Source organism: Monodelphis domestica, chromosome 8 (assembly GCF_027887165.1).
Source record: "Monodelphis domestica isolate mMonDom1 chromosome 8, mMonDom1.pri, whole genome shotgun sequence".
Lineage (NCBI taxonomy): Eukaryota > Metazoa > Chordata > Mammalia > Didelphimorphia > Didelphidae > Monodelphis > Monodelphis domestica.
This window is the reverse complement of record NC_077234.1, coordinates 81,117,105-81,136,267: the sequence shown is the minus strand read 5'-3', so window position 1 is coordinate 81,136,267 and position 19,163 is coordinate 81,117,105. Positions and strand designations below refer to the sequence as shown.

The 19,163-nt window shown below is 35.2% G+C and overlaps 1 protein-coding gene across 1 annotated transcript in view; it reads left to right on the top strand.

Moving 5' to 3' along the window:
* CPS1 (carbamoyl-phosphate synthase 1) overlaps positions 1-19,163 on the top strand; it is a 148,442-nt gene that overhangs the window by 59,794 nt on the left and 69,485 nt on the right. The window contains exons 17-21 of the mRNA XM_001369228.5: positions 2,546-2,690; positions 3,245-3,455; positions 5,170-5,368; positions 12,620-12,796; positions 16,929-17,047. Coding sequence (XP_001369265.1) covers positions 2,546-2,690; positions 3,245-3,455; positions 5,170-5,368; positions 12,620-12,796; positions 16,929-17,047 — 851 coding nt within the window. The remainder of the gene's footprint in view (positions 1-2,545; positions 2,691-3,244; positions 3,456-5,169; positions 5,369-12,619; positions 12,797-16,928; positions 17,048-19,163) is intronic.

Genomic DNA, 19,163 nt, shown 5'->3' with positions numbered 1-19,163 from the left:
ATTGTAAAATCTTTGAGGCTAGGGGTTCATGTTATTTATATTTGCATAAAGTCTAGTTAAAAAAAAGAAAGAAGACTGGAGACTGTGGGTGGGATGGAGAATCATTTTATGAAGGAGTGAGGCACAGAAAAAAATTGAATTGACAGAAAATATGGTAAAATAGAGGAATTTGGGAGTCAAGGATTGTGGTAATAGAATCCTAGTGGGCAAAGAGGAGACCAAAAGAATGACTGTTCCTTTGTGTGACAGGGATAGTGTAAAAGAACTGAACATTTTACAAACTGGGAAGTAAAATTATTTCATGAGAGTCATTGACATAGAAATTGAGGTTCCCAAATATAAAGGCTGGTTTGGGGTGGAAATAATTAGCCAACACAATTTTTAAATAGTTTTGAAATTTATTTAGTAATCAATTGTAGGAGAGGATAAAGCATTATGAGTTGCAAAATAACTATAGAAATTATTGCCATAATCAAGGATTATCTATCTTTTTTCTCTTGCCTTGCCACCAAATGGGTCTTTTGAATTGTTTGTTTATTTTGCTGTGGCTGCATGAGAAAGGCATGTAACTTTCCTTCTCAGATAAGCCAGTAAATTACTTTCCTTTACAAATGTACCTGAAATCATGAGACAAGGGAAGATAGTAAGGACAAGAGCTAGCAAAAAGCCATGCAGTCAGGAGATGGAGTATAGTGTTTGAAGGAGTAGTCCACTATCCCTAGATCCAAATAGATGTGATGAGGAATTGTAAGAAGATAGGAAAGGTAGGAACGGACCAGGTTTTGAAAGACTTCAGATGCCTAAAATGGCATCTCTTTCTTCTGAATCCCCCTTAGCACCTAGAGTACATGATTTATTTAATTATCAATCATATGCTGCCCTGGAATAATTCATCTACTGTGATCTTAAGCTGTTGTTTAGACCTTTGACTGTTATTTAATCTCTCCTTGTAAACTCTTTGAGGCCAGGGGGGCACATTATCTGCATTTACCTGAAGAATGTAGTATAGTACCCTGCACCTGATGGGGTTTAATAAATATTCGTTGAAATAATTTAACTGATTCTCAACTTTCTCCAATAAATAGATGAGGTACTTTGGGACTTGCCTGAAATCTTATAGACCATTAGTATAGTTTCTACTTCATTACAAGGCATCTTTTGATAAGTATATCTTCTTTTTGTTTCAAGCATTTGTCATTTAAATGAGGTTTAAGTTAAACTCACATGAGAAGGAGAAAAACAAATGAGCAGTAGCATGTGGGCAGGTGAAATAATTTAGTTCTTGTTCTTCCATTAACTTGGAAAACACAGGTACAGATAGATAATGAAAAATACATCTGAAAACACCAGCTTCCCCTTTAAAATACTAATCCTATCATCTGACCAATTGAACAACATATATTATGTGTTTATTCCATACCAGGCTCTTTGCAAAAGTGCAAAATAAATGGAAAAAGTGCCAAGAGAGTTCAGGAAAAAAAATTGCAGCTTAATGCTTCTCTGGGTTAAATGATCCCAGAGACTTGCAGGATTAAATGCCATTGCCATTGAGGCTTTCCTTTCCCTTTTTAACTCTTAATTAAGTACATGTTTTAAGGAGAGCCTAGACTGTATGACCTTCAAGGTCCATTCTAACTTGAACATCCTATCATTTTCTGTCACAGACAAAGGGAAATGGGCATTTTGGTATGTCCTGTCTTTGCAGGAGCTAAGTGTCCTAACTGACACATTTTTGCTTCAGACTTGCTGACTGTGATTACTTAGTAAACTTGAAATAATTATAACAATTACACTCATTTATGTGTCTACTCAGGCTTTACAGCCTAAGGCACATGCCACTGTAATGCAAAATCCTGACTTAGCAGCAGGACAGTCATGCCATATATTTCTAGAGCAATTCTTAATTTTTACAGGGTGGTTTTTGGAGGGTTGATTGAAAGATGTTTCTGTTTGTGATCACTACATTTATTATCCACATTCTACATTGCATGTCACCATTACCTGACCTTTACTTATTGTTGGACTCTCTCATAGGCAGTGGAGCTACTCTTTAGAGGAGAAGTTAGCGTTTCCAGACTTATTTTTCCACATTTGTTTATATTTGTCACATTCTCCAGTTTCACAGAAGACTAACTACTGAAATAATTTCATTTTCCTATGCCTGATTGCTCAATTATTTTCTCCTTTTTAAAAATTAGGTTGATTTAACGCCATATCAGCAATTTGAATGGCAACTCTCAATAATGTAAATCAAGCATATTCATGGCTAGATGTTATTTTGAGCATTGCTCTGATTTTCCTGACACCCTGTGCTTTTCCTAAGTGTTGGGAATGACATTTAACTGGGCTGGAGAAGCTGATGTTGACCAGGATTGGATCCAGAACAGCTGCCAAATCTTACAAAAGTTCTAACTAGTGGATTAGAAAACTATCACCGCCATTACCAATACCTCAACACATATTTTCATTTAAAAAAAAAAACAACAACATTCTAACTTTCTTTTCTTTATTCTTTTCAATCCCTTTCAAAAATTCTTATTTCTAGGCATTTGCAATGACCAACCAAATTCTGGTGGAGAGATCAGTCACGGGCTGGAAAGAGATAGAATATGAAGTTGTACGAGATTCAGCAGACAACTGCGTCACAGTCTGTAACATGGAAAATGTTGATGCCATGGGAGTCCATACAGGTAGAGAAATGTGTATAATGGAATTGTCTGAAGGCATGAGATTTTTCAAAGGACTGTGATTCTTTTTATCTTCCAGAGGCTATTATTTTTGGCCAGATAAGGAAGCAGTAATAGTACATTACATTTGTTTAGGAAGGTATGTAAGATAAATAAGCAGTCAGATATTATTATCCCCATTTTATAATTGTAGAAACTGAGGCTCAGGGACTGATACAGGATCATGTAGCTAATAAACAGCAGAAATAGGACTAGAATTCAGTTGCCCTTATTTCACACTGAATCCTGAGAGACTATCAAATTAGTTATTTTCAGTGGATTTTTTTTTGCTTATTTCCACATGGAAATATTTAAAAATCTCTCCAAAGATATTTGTGCCTTTTCCAGGGAGCCACATTGGAGATGGTAGATATTGCCTGGAAATCTCTCTATTTAGACTTTTCCTGAATGGACCTTGGGGATAATGTCTGTCTTGTTTCGTGAAAGCAAATTATGAAATAGGTGAGCCAGGCCATCAGTTGCTGCCCTCAATGAAGGCTTGTTCCTTGACTCTGCAGGTGATTCGGTGGTCGTGGCTCCTGCCCAGACCCTCTCCAATGCAGAGTTTCAGATGCTCCGACAGACTTCGATCAATGTCGTCCGACACTTGGGCATTGTCGGGGAATGCAACATCCAGTTTGCCCTGCATCCTACCTCCATGGAGTACTGCATCATTGAAGTGAACGCCCGGCTCTCCCGAAGCTCTGCCTTAGCCTCCAAGGCCACAGGGTAAGTCCAGGATGGATGAGGATGGGTTTGTCCCAGGGCAGGTGCCCCATTTCAAGACTATAAATGGAAAACTCACTGCCAGGGGCAGACTGTGCTGTATTTACAAACTATCTCCTCCATTTCTGTACGTTGGCTGCAAATCATCTGTGGAACCCTGAGGACACGGTTATTAATGAGTCTGATGCCAGACTGAAGCAAATGGTACAGCTAGGGCACTTTGTCTGTCAGCTAATCATAAACTAATCAAAATCTGGGTGGTCAAAGCAGTCTGCTCCAAATCTGTTTCTTAATTGTGCTTTGCAGATGCCGTTGAAAAGTGCAAATTAGTCCTTAATTTCAGTCCTTAGCTGACTTTCTGTAGATTGGGAAGCCCTGTAGCAAGATGTAGGCAAATGACATCATAGAAACCCAGCATCGTGCCTTTGGGGTGTGTGGAGGGGAGGGTAGCAAATCTGCTGCAAAACCGAATGGCATGGGGATTTTTCCACAGATAAAACACGCACACATACACCCTACAAACCCCAATGACTAAACAGCTGTAGCAACTGGAAGAGTTTGACAGATATCTTAGTATAACAATACACAATAAGTGTGATTAGAAAGCAAATTAATTTTGCCTACTGCTGTTGTCATGTAGATCTCATCGAGCATTTTTGTATATATTTGCCTATAAAGTGCTCTGGGTTATATAGTAGGAGGAATTTGGGGTTAGGCTTAATCAATCAATCAATCAATCAATAAGCACTTAGTATTTGCCACCTGCCATGAGTCCTAGAGACCTAGGTTCTAATTCTGGCTTTGTCACTTACTAGATTTGTGACTTTGGGCCACTTGGTTCTCCTTATTGATGGCTTCAGTTTTTTCATTTAGAAATTAAGGAAATCCAACTAGATAATTTCTGTGGCTCCTTTTGGTCCTAAAGTCTAGTATCTCTAATGGTCATTTGAGTTCTAAAATCTTTTTATTCTACCTGTTGTTCTTTAAAACTCTTCAGCCACTTAAAAAAGATAGTTTTGACATAGCTGAGGAGACTAAATATTTTTTATCTCTAATGGTCATTTGAGTTCTAAAATCTTTTGATTCTACTTGTTGTTCTTTAAAACTCTTTAGCCACTTAAAAAAGATAATTTTGATACAGCTGAGGAGACTAAATATTCTTTTTTTTTTTTTTTTGGTTTGGACTTAGCAAGTTGCCTTACGTTGATTTATAGATAGAATTATCTTAGATGTTGATTTAGAGATGGAATATTCTTCACTCCTCACATCCTTCATACTCCCAGTCATTGTTTATCTGACAGCTCTTTCTTCCTACCCTGTCTCCCTCAGTGTCATCATTCCTACTCTTTTTTCAAAACACCTTGACAATTTCTGCTTTGGAGTAAGTCACTAAGAAGTGCCTCCATGAGCACCTTGTTGGTTAGAGGAATAGGGCATCTGTTTGCTTGGGGTTGAGAAGATGCAGAATGATAAAACACACACTGAGTTAAAGAGAGGTGAATATTTTATGTGAACTATATACTTTGTCATATCTCAAGATCTCTGAAAAAAAATCTTAACCAAAATACTCTATAGAAAACAGAATCATAGGTAACTCTGACATGGAATCAACATAATAATTCTATAAGATACAGATTTGCATTTTGAATTGATTTTTTTAAATATGTAGTGGTGAAACAAGAATTTAACAAAATATTGCTTGACTTTTCTCCTCTAGATACCCATTGGCATTCATTGCTGCAAAAATTGCCCTAGGAATTCCTTTACCAGAAATCAAGAATGTTGTATCTGGGAAGACTTCAGCCTGTTTTGAGCCTAGCCTGGACTATATGGTTACCAAAATTCCTCGTTGGGATCTTGACCGTTTCCATGGAACCTCCAGCAGAATTGGTAGTTCTATGAAAAGTGTAGGAGAAGTGAGTATCTTGTTTATTTATTTTTTGTTCTCATTTTTATATGGAGCTCTGGAGAATAATGAAACTTTTAACATGGTTTGACAAGTAAATACTTTGGAGAGAGAAAAGGATAATAGTTCCTTTATCATTCCCTCGATAGCCACATTCCTTTTTAAGAGTTAACTTCTTTTGGCATTTCGGGTGTGCCGAACATTTTTCTCATTGCTATAAACAGTAAAACTTCAGGAACATTCTGGATGCTCAAGGAATTTCAAAGTCCTTTTGAACTATTTTTATATATGATGTTCAATGAGTGAAAATAATAACAGTTGCACGATAGAAAGAACATGTTCCCTGAAGTCAGTGAACCTGCTAGGTTCAAATAATGTCTCTAATGACTCTCTATATGACTTTGGAAAAGCGACACCTCCCTGAGTTTCATTTTCCTCCTCTGAAAAATTAGAGAGTTGGACTAGAGGCCCTTTAAAGGCCCCTTTGATCTATGAACTTAAAACTATTAAGATAAGAGGCAGGAAGGAGGGGTGATCTAGGAATCAGAGAAGGATAATCTTTCTATTCTGTCACGTTAACTTTCTGGACCAGGTTTCCTAAGGGAGATTTGGTGTAGGTTATTTCTAAAGTTTTCTTACAGCTCTAAATACTCTAAAAGAAACACAGAGTATAGAATTTCACCAGCAATTTCCCATATCATTTTGGAATCATTTAAATATTTTATAATTTTTAATTCAATTTTAAAACTAAGTACTTCAAAGAGTATCTTATTAGGTGCTCAGGAAGGAACAAATATTTAAAGATTATTTAATGCCTCCCCAGTGCCTGTCTTCATGGAGTAGAAAGATAAGACATTGAAGAACATAAATGCAATGTTAAGGTAGGAGAGTAGATATCCAAAACAAAGTGCTGTCTGAGTTTCAAGGGAAAAGAGGACATGAGAAATAATTTTGACAAGAAGGGGGCATTTGAGTTCAGTTAGAATTCTAACAGGAATGAGAGGAAAATTTTTCTAGTGAAACTACATGAGCAAAGGCATAGAGGCAGGAAATTTTAAGATGTATTTATGGGGGGACAGAGAATACATTACTTTGTCTAGATGATAGTGTGAAGGGAAGTTAAAGCTGGAAAAAAGGGTAATATTGGAGAAGAGAAAGGCTTAAGTTCTAGGAAATGGAGTTCCAATTAGGATAATATAATGGAAAGAACACTGAATTTGGAGTCAGAGGACGTGGGCTCAATTCCTAGCTATACCTATTACGTCTGTGACCTCTTTGTTATTTCTAAAATGAGAAATCCCATTTAGTTCTAAATCTTATATCCTGTGATCCTTACTCAATATGACCCTATCCCTGCAAGAGGAAGATAAATTTGGCCTCAGTGAATGAAAGAAACACGGAATAGAAATAGGAGAGAAGGAAAGTAGGAAAACTTATTAGGAGATAATTGCAATAGTCCAGATGTATAGCACAGAGGACATATCTTAGATTGACATTTGTGAGAAGAGAAAAGAAGAGAGAGATACTTTTGAAATAGAACTGACAGGATCTGACAGATTATATTTGGGAAATTGAGAGGAAGGGATAGTCAAAGAAAACCCAAAGGATTGGAATAGGGGAGTCTGGATAAATAGTGGTAAATTAGAAAGAAATAAAGACATTGGAAGGAAGCAATTTTTTTTTGGGGGGGAAAAGATGAATTTAGCTTGATTATCTTGTGTTGGTAGTGCTACAATGTTCTGGTAGCAGTGTCTAGCAGGTAGTTGGACATAGGAATCAGTATATCTCAGAAGAGAGGTCAGGGTTGGAATTGGGTTCGAAGCCCACCTCCGCAGCTTGTTAGCTATTCATTTTACCTCCCCAGGCTTCGGTTTTCTCCCCTCTAAAATGAGGACATTCCATAAGGTTTTTAAATGTCTCCTTCAATTGCAAGTGCTATGATCCTCTCAGCCCACGGGTGATAGAGACGTGGGAGTCATTTGCAAAGAGGTCAGAGTTGAGTGTTTGATTTCAAACATCCTAAGTAAGTAGACACGGCTTTTGGCCGTTTTAGTTTCTTCTTGATAGAGGAAGGGAAATGATGCCGTCAGACTCTGACTTTTGAGGTTTTTAAAGTGTTTTTCCATTCTGTTTTAAGTTTTAGTTTAGTTCTAATTTTGGAAAGAACAGGATTCTATAGAGTTTGGAATAAGAATTCCTTTTATTGGTTGGAAGCAATAGATGAAATCGAGATCATGAACTAATTTTTCCATGAAAACCTGTTGGTTTTGATTTCTTCCATGGTTCTAATTAAATTTAAAAGCTGTCTGCTGTCATGCAAACGCACCTCATTGGTCTCAGAAAGAACTATGGGAGGGAATATGGATGGAGCAGTGTGAAGCCATCATCACCACTTGAAAAACAAGAGAAAAACCATAGACTTCACCAATGCCTAGTAGTGTTAATTTTATCTGCAAAGGAGAATTTGATTACTCTTTATGTAGCTATGGGTTTCCTTGGTGTTTGTAATATGAATGGAGGATTTTATAGCAATGACAGATTAGGAGTGTTTTGTATTTAAAATTGTTTTATGAGTTGTACATTTTTGTTTGATTGTTTGAATTTTTTTCTTATGAGGGAATCATATTCTCTGACTCTAATCAAGATCGGAACTACCATCATAAAAGACTTGCTGATAAATGTTTTCAGTATGACCAGAAACAACTAGATGGTGTAAATTTGATAAGAACATCTTTTCATGAAGCCCAAAGCCCAGGTTCTTAAAAGGAAAGGTCATGGAGAATTTCAACATGTTCACTTTTGGGTCATTATCTGAGGTTTTCACATTTGCCTTCATTATTTTTCATCATTCCAGTCTAGGCAAGAATTTCTTTAGTGAACACTTTTAATATTCTATTTGAAAGCTCTTTAAAGGTGTAGAGAAAGACATGGTTCAATTGTTGTATTTTTACATAACGATTTTTAGAATCAGATAAATAGGGTCATTGTGGGTTGGCTAAAAAGGCTTAGAAATATGGGAAGAAGCTTTGGTTCGTTGATCCACAGGGTTAGGTGTCCGTCACCATTAGAAACAGAATATTTAGTTCTTATTGTAAAGCAAGAATTCTGCCGTCAAATGTCATCATAGACCCAGTAGAGTGTCTCTCTAGGCCTCAGAACTTGGGAGGAAAGTGTGACTTAAAAATGAACATTTATAGACATCTATAAATAATATTGCCAATTCCAACTGACTTCAATAGGAAAAAATGAAGCAATAATAATTTATTATTCAGTCAATTAGCCACTTATTTCTCAAATATAATAATGATGATAATAGCTGGCATTTAAATGATTCTTTAAGTTTTGCATGACATTTTACAAAATATCTCATTGATTACTCACAACTTTCTGGGTACTAGGTGATATTATTATCCCCATTTTATAGATAAAGAAACTGAGACAGAGTGTCTGACTGCCTTTCCTGATTCCAGATCCTGAACTTTTATCTATTGTAGTATACCTAGTTTCTTCTATTATAATTAACTATAAATAATATTTTATTAGCTATATGCCCTCTTACTCTTCTGATAAATTAAATTAATGTAATTACTCAGGAATTTGAAGACAAAAACTAACTTTGAGTAAGATCTATTTGATCTATAACTGGAATTCCTGACACTTTTTTGTGTATAATTGAATCTTTTAGCAGTTTTGTGTAATCAATGAACCCATTCTCAGAATAATGTTTTTAAATGCCTAAACTATATAGCAATATGAAGGAAATCAATTATATAAAAATACAGCTATCAAATGTAATTTTAAAAGTTTTAGTGACCACTAATTAAGAATTCCTAGCTATTATTTATTTAGGAATAACTTAGTAATTACTATTTACAAACGATTAGAACTTACTTTTTAAATCTTATTGAGAAAATGTTTTTTTCATAAAACTATAGAATTTTAGAGATAACAGATTTACAGTTAATTTAATTAAGTCCCCTCTTTTGACAGTTGAGGAAATTGAGGAATAGAGTTAGCAACAGAACTGTAGACAATCCCATTGTCTCCTGATTCTTAGTTCAGTGATTTTTTTCCATATGTATGCCACCATGATTCTCACACTCTCAGCAACTGACTAGCATAAATTTGCCAGTCATGCTCTCTCTGGCAGTAAATAACTAAGTCCTGTGATATCTGAGAGATGGCAGAAAGAGAGGATTTATCTATCATCCGAGGACATGGGTTGGAATCTCTGTTGATCACTGGTATAACTTCAGATTTGGTGCTTCTTCACCAAGGGCTTCAGTTTCTTCATCTTTATAAAAGGTTTGAATAAGATAATCTCCAAGATCCTTTCTGACTCCATTAGTCTCTGAAGTTCATGATTTTACCAATATTGCTTTTCGTATAAAAATTCTTTATTAAAATGATAGTATAAATATTGATTAAATACTCATTCTATATGTATGTACATTAGCATTATGAAAATATATAATTTGAAATAAGACTCAAGACTATAATAAAATTAGTCTTTGGTTGATACTTTTTTGCTCTAGATAAAATAATTTTTAATCTATATTTAATTGATTCCTAGGTTTTATTTTTTCTTTCCCCCCATTCACAGTGCTATTATGTCATTTTAGATAGGTGATATATTTTTATGTAACAAATAATTAAGTGCAATTCAATGGAATTTTTAATGCTAGCATCTAAAATAGCACAGTTATGAAATAGAATATAATTTGCAAGAGTTATATTCTAATAGTAAAATCTTAGCAAAACATACCAAATTGTATGGTTGTTTATGATTGCATACTTGTAATGGTGTTATACACATATGATTCCTTTTATAAAGGGTCTCTATGCCTTTATAAACAGAGCAAGGATAAAGTAATCAGACTCAATTTTGCATGTGGATTGTAGAACTTGTATCATTATTTTACTCTATAATCATACCTTAGCAACGAAAGATTAAAACTGAGTAAAAATTTTAATAGAGGTTATAAAAATGTCTTTATTTTATAGCAACACATAAGTAATGGATGGTGTTTCATTTCAAGCAGACGGCTGCAAGTCCTTTCTCTGATTAGCTAGAAAATCTATGAACACTGTCTCGTCTTATGTATGACCACCTGACAAGTCGAGAGATGATCTGAGTTACACTGTTATTGTGTTACACGTTCTCATTTTAAAAACCAAACCATCTGAAAGAATTATCATGAGGATCAGTGATCTCTGAATGTGGAGAGTGCCATATGAGCAAGTTAAGAAATTCCTAAAAAATGTCTGAATGAAAAAGCCTTAGAGATCATTTAGTACAATCCCTTCATTTTAGGCAGAAGGAAATTGAGTTCTTTCAAGGTTAAATATTTTGCCCAAGGATACACAGAATTTGAACTAAGGTCCCCAACTCTAAATTTAGCACTCTTTTCCTTATATCCTACTTTCTTTTTTAAAAAATTATTCATTTTTTTGAATTGAAAAATATTAATTAATTAATTTAGAATATTTTTCCATGGTTACATGATTCATGTTCTTTCCCTCCCCCACCCCATAGCTGATGTGCAATTCCACTGGGTTTTACATGTATCATTGATCAAGAACTATTTCCATATTGTTGATATTTGCATTAGGTATACCCTACTTTCTTACAGATTAGGGAATATTATTAGATAGATTACTATATTTATAATTAGGAAGATTGGGCTTCAAATTCCACTCCATTTCCTTAATCACTACATTGATTCTGATCTTGATCTTTCTTCAGATCCTTTCAGAGTCCTCTTTCAAACTGTACCACTTTGCTTCCCAACAGATCATAGACTCATAGGAACGTCAAGTCTTAAAACTGGAAGATACGTCAAAGTCTTTCTAGGATACTATCTAAATAGGAATCCCTTTTAAAACATTTCTGACAACTGACTTCACATTGTCTAATGAAAGAGAATTTAACTGTCTCATGAAGCAATTAATTTAATTTTGTTATTTGTTTTTCAGTTGTGTCCAACTGTGTGATCCCATTTGGTTTTTTTTTTTTCAAAGTTACTGGCACCATTTGCCATTTTCTTCCCTAGCTCATTCCACACATAAGGAAACTGAGGCAATCAGGGTTAAGTGGCTTGCCTAGGGTCATATAGCTATTTGAGGATAGATTTGAACTTAGGAAGGCAAATTCTCCTGTTTCCAGGTCTAATTCTCTACTGTATCACTTGCAAATTTAGGGTGACTAATTGTTAGGAAGTTTTTCCTTAAATTAAGCACACATAATACCTCCTCATATTTCCAGTTACTTCTCTCCTTTCTATACTCTGAACTACATAAACAAATACTGTAATTTCCTTCTTGAGAGATACCAAAGGGAATATTTGACATGTTTTACATCTGATTGGAGGATCAATCTCTGATCATTTATCCTTAAAAAGATGGGAACAAATGAGATGTTGGACCCACAAAGGTCATTGCATAGAAATAGTTTTGTTGGTTGAGAGGTCACTTCTCTTCCATTATTCCTACTGAAAAAGACATCAGGATGACAATGGTAATTTTATTGCATATGAACTTATATAAAAGCTTCAGCCTCTACCTTACTTTAAAACCATGGTCCTTGGCAAGTATAGCTGAATTTCTAAGCAATAAAAGGTTTTGTTCCAATGCAATATATATATATATATATATATATATATAAATATACATAAAACACAAATATGAACAGGGAGGAGAAATGTGAGAAAATATATTCAAAGTAGAAGCAAGATTGTTCTTCCTTGTGTCACAAATTAAACACTCCCTTTCACAGTGAACTTCATATTGGAGCCACAGTAGGTAGGCATGAACCCTACTTTGATGAGCCATCACCAAATAATGGAATATTTCCACCCATACTGATTTTTTACTTGCCCTGCAACGTAAACCCTTTGTTCTCTGACAATTGAACTCAATACAGATCTGTCGTCCCGGATCCCCTGGGTCCTCCCTGCTGAAGATTAAATTAAAAATATTTCTCTCTTGTTGACAATTACTTTCCACAGTAGCTATTCCAAATCTCTTTTCTCTTGAAGCCCTCTCTATAACTCTCTGCTTCTGGATGGAAGGGTCTAAGTGGCACCTCCTCCCCATAGAATGGCAATTCCTTGAAGATGCTAACTTTTTCCTAGTCCTTTTATACTTGGTGTCTTTCTCATGCATAGGTATTTAATAAATTCCTGTGGAATTGAACTGAAAAATGAGACATGTGTTCAGTTTTTACATTAACATGAAATTCTTAAACCTCTGTTTGTTCCAGGTGATGGCTATTGGGCGTACCTTTGAAGAGAGTTTCCAGAAGGCTCTGAGAATGTGTCACCCATCTGTTGATGGCTTCACCTCCCGTTTACCAATGAATAAAGATTGGCCATCTAATCTGGATCTCAGGACAGAGCTTGCAGAACCTTCCAGCACACGTATCTATGCCATAGCCAAGGTAATGAAGAAAGAGATGGTTGGGAATTGAAAATTATTTTTTCACTGTTTAAAAAGAAAACTTTTGTGGTTTCCCAAACCAATATTTGATACTTTAACATAATAATTCTGAGTGACAGAACTCATCAGAGAATTCTATAGTTAATAGAAAAATCACTTGTCTTTGTTTAGCTTTAGTGACATGTTACCGTTGCATAGAAGGAATGTCCTTTTCTTTGCAGGAAATTCATCTCGATTTGTTAACATGCATATATAGGTATATGGTTAAACAGAGATGGGTTTTATTGACTATTCATTATTTCTAAACAATCCTTTTACTTAACCTTTGAAAACAGTCAGTGTTGCATTTTAGAAAATAGGATCAATTTAAAGGCACCACTTAAAAGGTGTTGCCCTCAGACTGACCTTCTATATCACAGTCCAATTCTTTAGGAACACTGACAAGTAGCAGATGAGGCAAAGAAAGGAATCCAGGACCATTAAACTCTGGTGCCTTGTTTCTGGTATCTCCATTTTTTCAACCCCATTTTAGGACATATTAGGTTTTCCCCTACTTGGATAGTTTCAGTGGGGAATTTTCTTCTCTTCAAGACTCTGCATAGCCAAAATTATTCTGTTTATTCTTATTCTGTTTCCTTTTTTAAAAAATGGACTCTGTTAAAACAAACAAACAAAAACTTAAATTGGTTCACCCTTTCACCCAGTAGCCCCCTTTTTATGCAAATCAAGTACCATATTAATCTTTCTTCATGTTTACTGTGCTTGTAGTTTGGAAATTCTGATTCTATAAAAGGTGACTCAGGCAGCTGGGATCTGTTTGGTCAGAAATCCCAGAATGTCTTTTTGACATTTAAGAAAAAGTGAACATTAATCCTCGAAGAGTATCAAACCACATTTGAGCTCCGAAGCCCCTCTTTACCACTGTATGTGCCCATGTGTGCATAGTGCTGAAGTGATGAGAATATGAAATTCATCTTTAAAGGGAGAGTTAGCCTTTGTAATTTACCTTTGTAGGAATTAAAAGACACTCTTTATGGTTTGGAAGCTAGGGGCAGTTTTGTGTCACTTATAAGCCTTAGGGGATGAGTAGAAGAGGGGAAAAGGAGGAAGGATTTGTTCCTTTTTTAATTACATATAAGTTGCATTCCTCCTTCCATTTCCTCTCCTTTAGATCTCTTAAATGCAAAATCATCTGATTTTTAAGTGAAAAGGAGAAGGATTGGTGTCTTTTACTAAGTAAATGGATCAATGTGTTATTATGCTGATCTGGTGTCAAGGTTTTACAGGACTAAGATAATTAATGACATTGTGATAAGGAGAAATAACTCCTCAAAGCCCTCATTTCACCTTCTTTATTTTCTGTTCTTTCTCCCCTCCCCTCCCCACATGACAAAATTTGAGGATTAAAAGGGACCACCATAGCCCTTTAGTTTCACCCATATATGAAAGGAAACTTTACTATAACATACTTTAAACCATCTCCTGGTAAATTCTCTGTATATTTATGGGTCCCATTCTTTCAGCCAAAGAGACTTTTCTTAGGCTCAGCAGGCTTGCTCCTGGGCTATCTCAGTAGAATGGGTAAAAATAGGAAGTTCCTAAAGATGCCTTTTGGGCTGGGGACCTAAAGATCAAATCTATAGTCCTCCTCAAAGGTGAGGATTCTTAGCTGAATGTGAGTAGGGGAGTGGAGGCTTTCCACTGCACTATGTACCTGATATTCCATTAAGAAGAGAAAAGGACTGTGGTATAAATTATTGGCTGCTAGCCTACCGAGGAAGGAGCTCATTTCTGTTTGTTAGAGGTCATCATGACTGTTTATTTCTATTGCTACCAGGAACTTGATGATTTTGACAAAGAATTTAAGGCCTGAGGAGAGCTGAAGGGAAGAGAAAAGCAGAAAGGAAGAAAAAAGGAGTAAAGAGAGTGTGTAAATCTTCCCTGGCTTTCATGAGTCTCAGGAAAGGGCAACTTGCTTAAAGGCTTCTTTGCTACAGTCATTGCAAGATGACTGGATCAACCATCTCTCCTGGTTTAGGGGCATGCAGGGCATCATTTCCGATTCTGAAAACACTAACACAGTTTCAGAATGGTTGGGGGTAACAATCACTCTAATGCCATGGCACATCAGAACCAAGAAGTGGCAAGGCTTAGCTAGTATCTGGATTTCTGTCCAGCAGTGTAATTGGGACTTGCCAAATGGCTATTCCTACTTATGTTGTAATGACCCACAAATCACTTTGTTGTTACAGTCCTTTGCCAAAAGGAGTGCTATATTAATAGGAGGTTCTTTTTACCTTACAGTGTCACAATTGGGATCTGATTGAATATTTATGAAAAGGAGATTGCTCTACCTTTAGAATATAAACTCCTTGAGGGCAAGGAATAGTTTCCATTTTTATTTATATTTCTAATGCTTAGTACAATTCCTTATTAAATGCTTTTCAATTGACTAATTTTGGTTGTCAGGATACTCAGAAAGGTTAAGTTTTGAGGAACCTATCTACTATTTTTGACAAAATAAAAAATGAGGATATTAGCAGAAGGATGTAATAATTAGAAGTAGAATGGAATGTTCTTGTTAATTGGAACTTTTAGAGAAAAAAGATCACATATTCTACTTTCTAATATTCATTTTCATTGTCATTTCTGTTAGGAATAAGAGAATTAAATGATGGAAATAATATTTTATATAGAATATAAAATTATATTTTCTACTTAATGATGCACAATGATTCAGTATTATATTTATAATTGGAATATAATAAATAAATTTTATACATATATTATTTACAAATGGAAAATAATTGGATATATTACAAATTTGGATCTTGAAATGTGGCTTTAAAGAGAAAAAAATACATGAAGAGAAAAGAAAATTGCATAATTTAAAGTGATATGTGCATCTCATTTTCCTTGGGGACTAACAAAACCTTGTAGAAAACTGGAATATATTGCATTGGGGATAACATCAGATTGTTTTTTTCCCAACTGAATATGGAGAGATTTGTTTTAAAATAATAAAAGTAGAAACTAAACATCTTTAGAGAACCTTAAAGACACCATCTAATCAAGAAGGCTAAAATTTGGATTTCAATTTCAGCTTACTTTTTCTTTCATTTTGTTTGTATCACATAATTGATCAATCAAGAACCATTTATTAACCATCTACGATAATTCAGGCTCTTTGATAGGGTATGGAGATAAAAATGAATCATCCTCTAACCCTGAAAAGTTTCCATTATGTAAAAGAGTCATGCACATACAAATACATAAAATACATTGTATGTATATTACATGTAAGCAAAAACAATAAAGGTGATGAAGAAAGCAATAGCATTAGCAGCAGGGAGAAATCAGGAAAGGTGTCATGTTGGAAGCAGCATTTGAACTGAACTATAGTGAGAAGATCTGGGTTTAAATCCTTTCTGTTATGCTTATTAACTTTATGTCCTTGACCAAGATATGTCATATCTCAGCCTCAGTTTTCCCTTAGAAAAAATGGAGATACTGATACTTGCACTACCTGTCTCATATGGTTTTTGAGGAAAAATGCTTTTTTTCAATCTTCACTATAATCTTCATTATAAAACCTTGAAAAAGTCTTTTAAGGTATTATTTTTCACTATTTTAGTTTAACACAGGATTTTATAGGCTACCATTTCCCAATATAGGGGTCATGTTAATTTGAATAAAAAGAAAAAAAAACATAAATTAATGGTATGTCTGTCTGAAGGAACAAGCTTAGAAAATTTCCTCAATGAATAAACTAAAATAATATTATGTTGATCCCACAGTTTCCAACTAGTGATGAGAGTGGCAAACCTTTGGCTTTTTTTAAGGTGAATTTTCCCAGGCCTTGAGAGTGATGCTGGGTTTAGGAGGATAATTCTAGGGAGATTGAGCCATTTTCATGAGATTTTCCCAGGAATTTTTTAAACTAACACTAAATCCTATTTGCAGATGCAATTGACAAAGTCTTTGGGCTTATTGGGAAGAACTTCAGTGATGCCAGTTTTATGGTTCAGAGCTCAGGCTATCGCCCCAGGGAATCTAAATAACATGGCCAGGGATGCTTGCTAGACTTCTGTGAAGTGTTTGTCAAAGTAGACACTTCTTTTTTCCTTTGGCAGGCCATAGATGACAACATGCCCCTGGATGAGATCGTCAAACTCACATCCATTGACAAATGGTTCTTGTTTAAGATGCGGGATATTATCAACATGGAAAAGAATCTAAAAGGACTAAACAGGTAAGGCAGCCTTGTTCTCGGCCACCACAGATGTCTCCCAGTTTGTCTTGGCACATTACCCAACTAGTAGTGAGCTCAGTGGTGCACAGCAGCGGGGGCCACAAAATAATTGAGGAACTTCTTTTTTTTTTTCCTTTAAGTTATCCTCAGCATGGAAGAAATTATTTGTTATATATATTAATAATTTTTTAAACCTCATCCCAGCATAGATGGTGACTCTCTTCTCTAGTATCATCATTTGCTTTACTTGAAAAAAATGTGTGATATAGAAGTATACATATATCTGGTTAAAGGGGATCTAATTAGTTTATTTATATACTATTACAGTGACCTTGTTATAGATTATACTTCTTTAAGTTCTACTCTTCTATGACTGAGTAGATAATTTTCTTGCTTTGGAGAAATTGACTTACCTGCCATTAATCCTTCTCCCAGACCTCTTTTAATGATAGCTCATGCCTTGGTATATCTTTCAGAATAAATACCTCCTTTTGTGTCTGCTAATATTTCGTTGGGAATCATGACCGCTAGCTTCAGCTTGTAAATGGGCTACATTCCAGCTTCCATTAATAGACATTTTACCACTTGCTCTTAGAATTCATTAACATTTTTCTCTACTTCAAGGCCAATTATTTTTAAAATTCCATTTACAGTTCAGGGATGTCCATTAGTACCCTTCTGGTGCTCCTTCAGGAATACCCAGACAATGCCAGTTGCTACTTACATAACGAATTTAGTTTAAATCTCTTTTTTTTTGCATAGAGAGACATTTTGGGGTGATACCGGTGCAGCAAAACCAACTGCAGGTTCTAAACAGCTACCTTTGGTCTTCTCAGGGGCAGTTACTTCTTAGGGTCTTCATCTTCTCCCCTCAGACATTGTCCCGAACTGTTTCCTCTGATGTGCCAGAATGGCTTTTCTACTAGCCTTGTGGCATGTTTACAGAGAGAAATAATTCTCTCAGGATAAATTGTTCTTGTCGATCTTAGCTGATTTGAAGTAATATAGAAAGTCCACTTAAGGAGTTGTCAAGAGCCTTGGAAAGATTCCCAAACCCAAGTTGCTGAGCCATTTGGGAAACAGAGCCTACTAGTTGGACCCTTCTGTGCCTAGTTGTAGTAATGAAAATCTCTTTTTCACTAAAACATTGTCTTTCTCTCCTTTTTGACTTGGGCAGCTATTTAAAAAGTCAATGTCTTATTATGCAGATTTGTGCTTCTTATTCTCCTAGATTTAGAGTGGCTATAATTTTAGAAGCAATTCTATAAATATACATGTATGGGTATGCATGTTTATGTATGCACAGATTTGTATACATATGTATTTTTATACATAAATATATTTGTGTATATGTATAGTTTTATATATATGTACACACATACACACACACACACGAAATCTCTAACTTTTTCCAGTGATCATATACAATGAACAATAGAGAGCAATAAATTCAGGACCAAGGTCATAAATTCGTCTCTGAGTTTTGCTGACTTGAGCTTTTCTTTCTTGGTTTATGATGCCAGTTTAAGCATCATATTGACTTACAGTCCATTCTACCACTTTTTGGTTTCATGGACCAGATCTTGAGTGTTTCAGAAACTACTGCAATTAAACCACACGAGGGTGCTAGAAACATAGTATTCAGAATGGGACCAGATAAGGAACTGGGTGAGAGATAATAGATTTTGCTAGGAAATAAACCTTCATTTGGTACAAATTCTGCTTTTTTGGGCAAACTGCACATTTTTTAATTGAGTAGCCTGTGTTATCGTCAATAGGTAGGTTGAGATTCTAACTAAGCAGAAATAAATGTCTAAAGATAATGAGCATGGTCCTTGGGGAATAAAAAAAAATCCATTGTTATACAGTTTGTAAAAATTCTCTCTGACCTCCATACTGTGTTGCATTTGTTTGCTGGCTATTTAGATTTTTGAGTCTCCATCTTTAGGGACAACAATTCTTGCAAAAACAGATGGTTTTCTATATTCATAATGGGATACATAAATAGTACATTAAAATCTTTTATATGTGCATTTCATAGTATTTCAAAATGATGAGTGCAATAATATGAAATTTGCATCTTCAATAATTGGTTCAGCTACTGAGTTTATTAAAG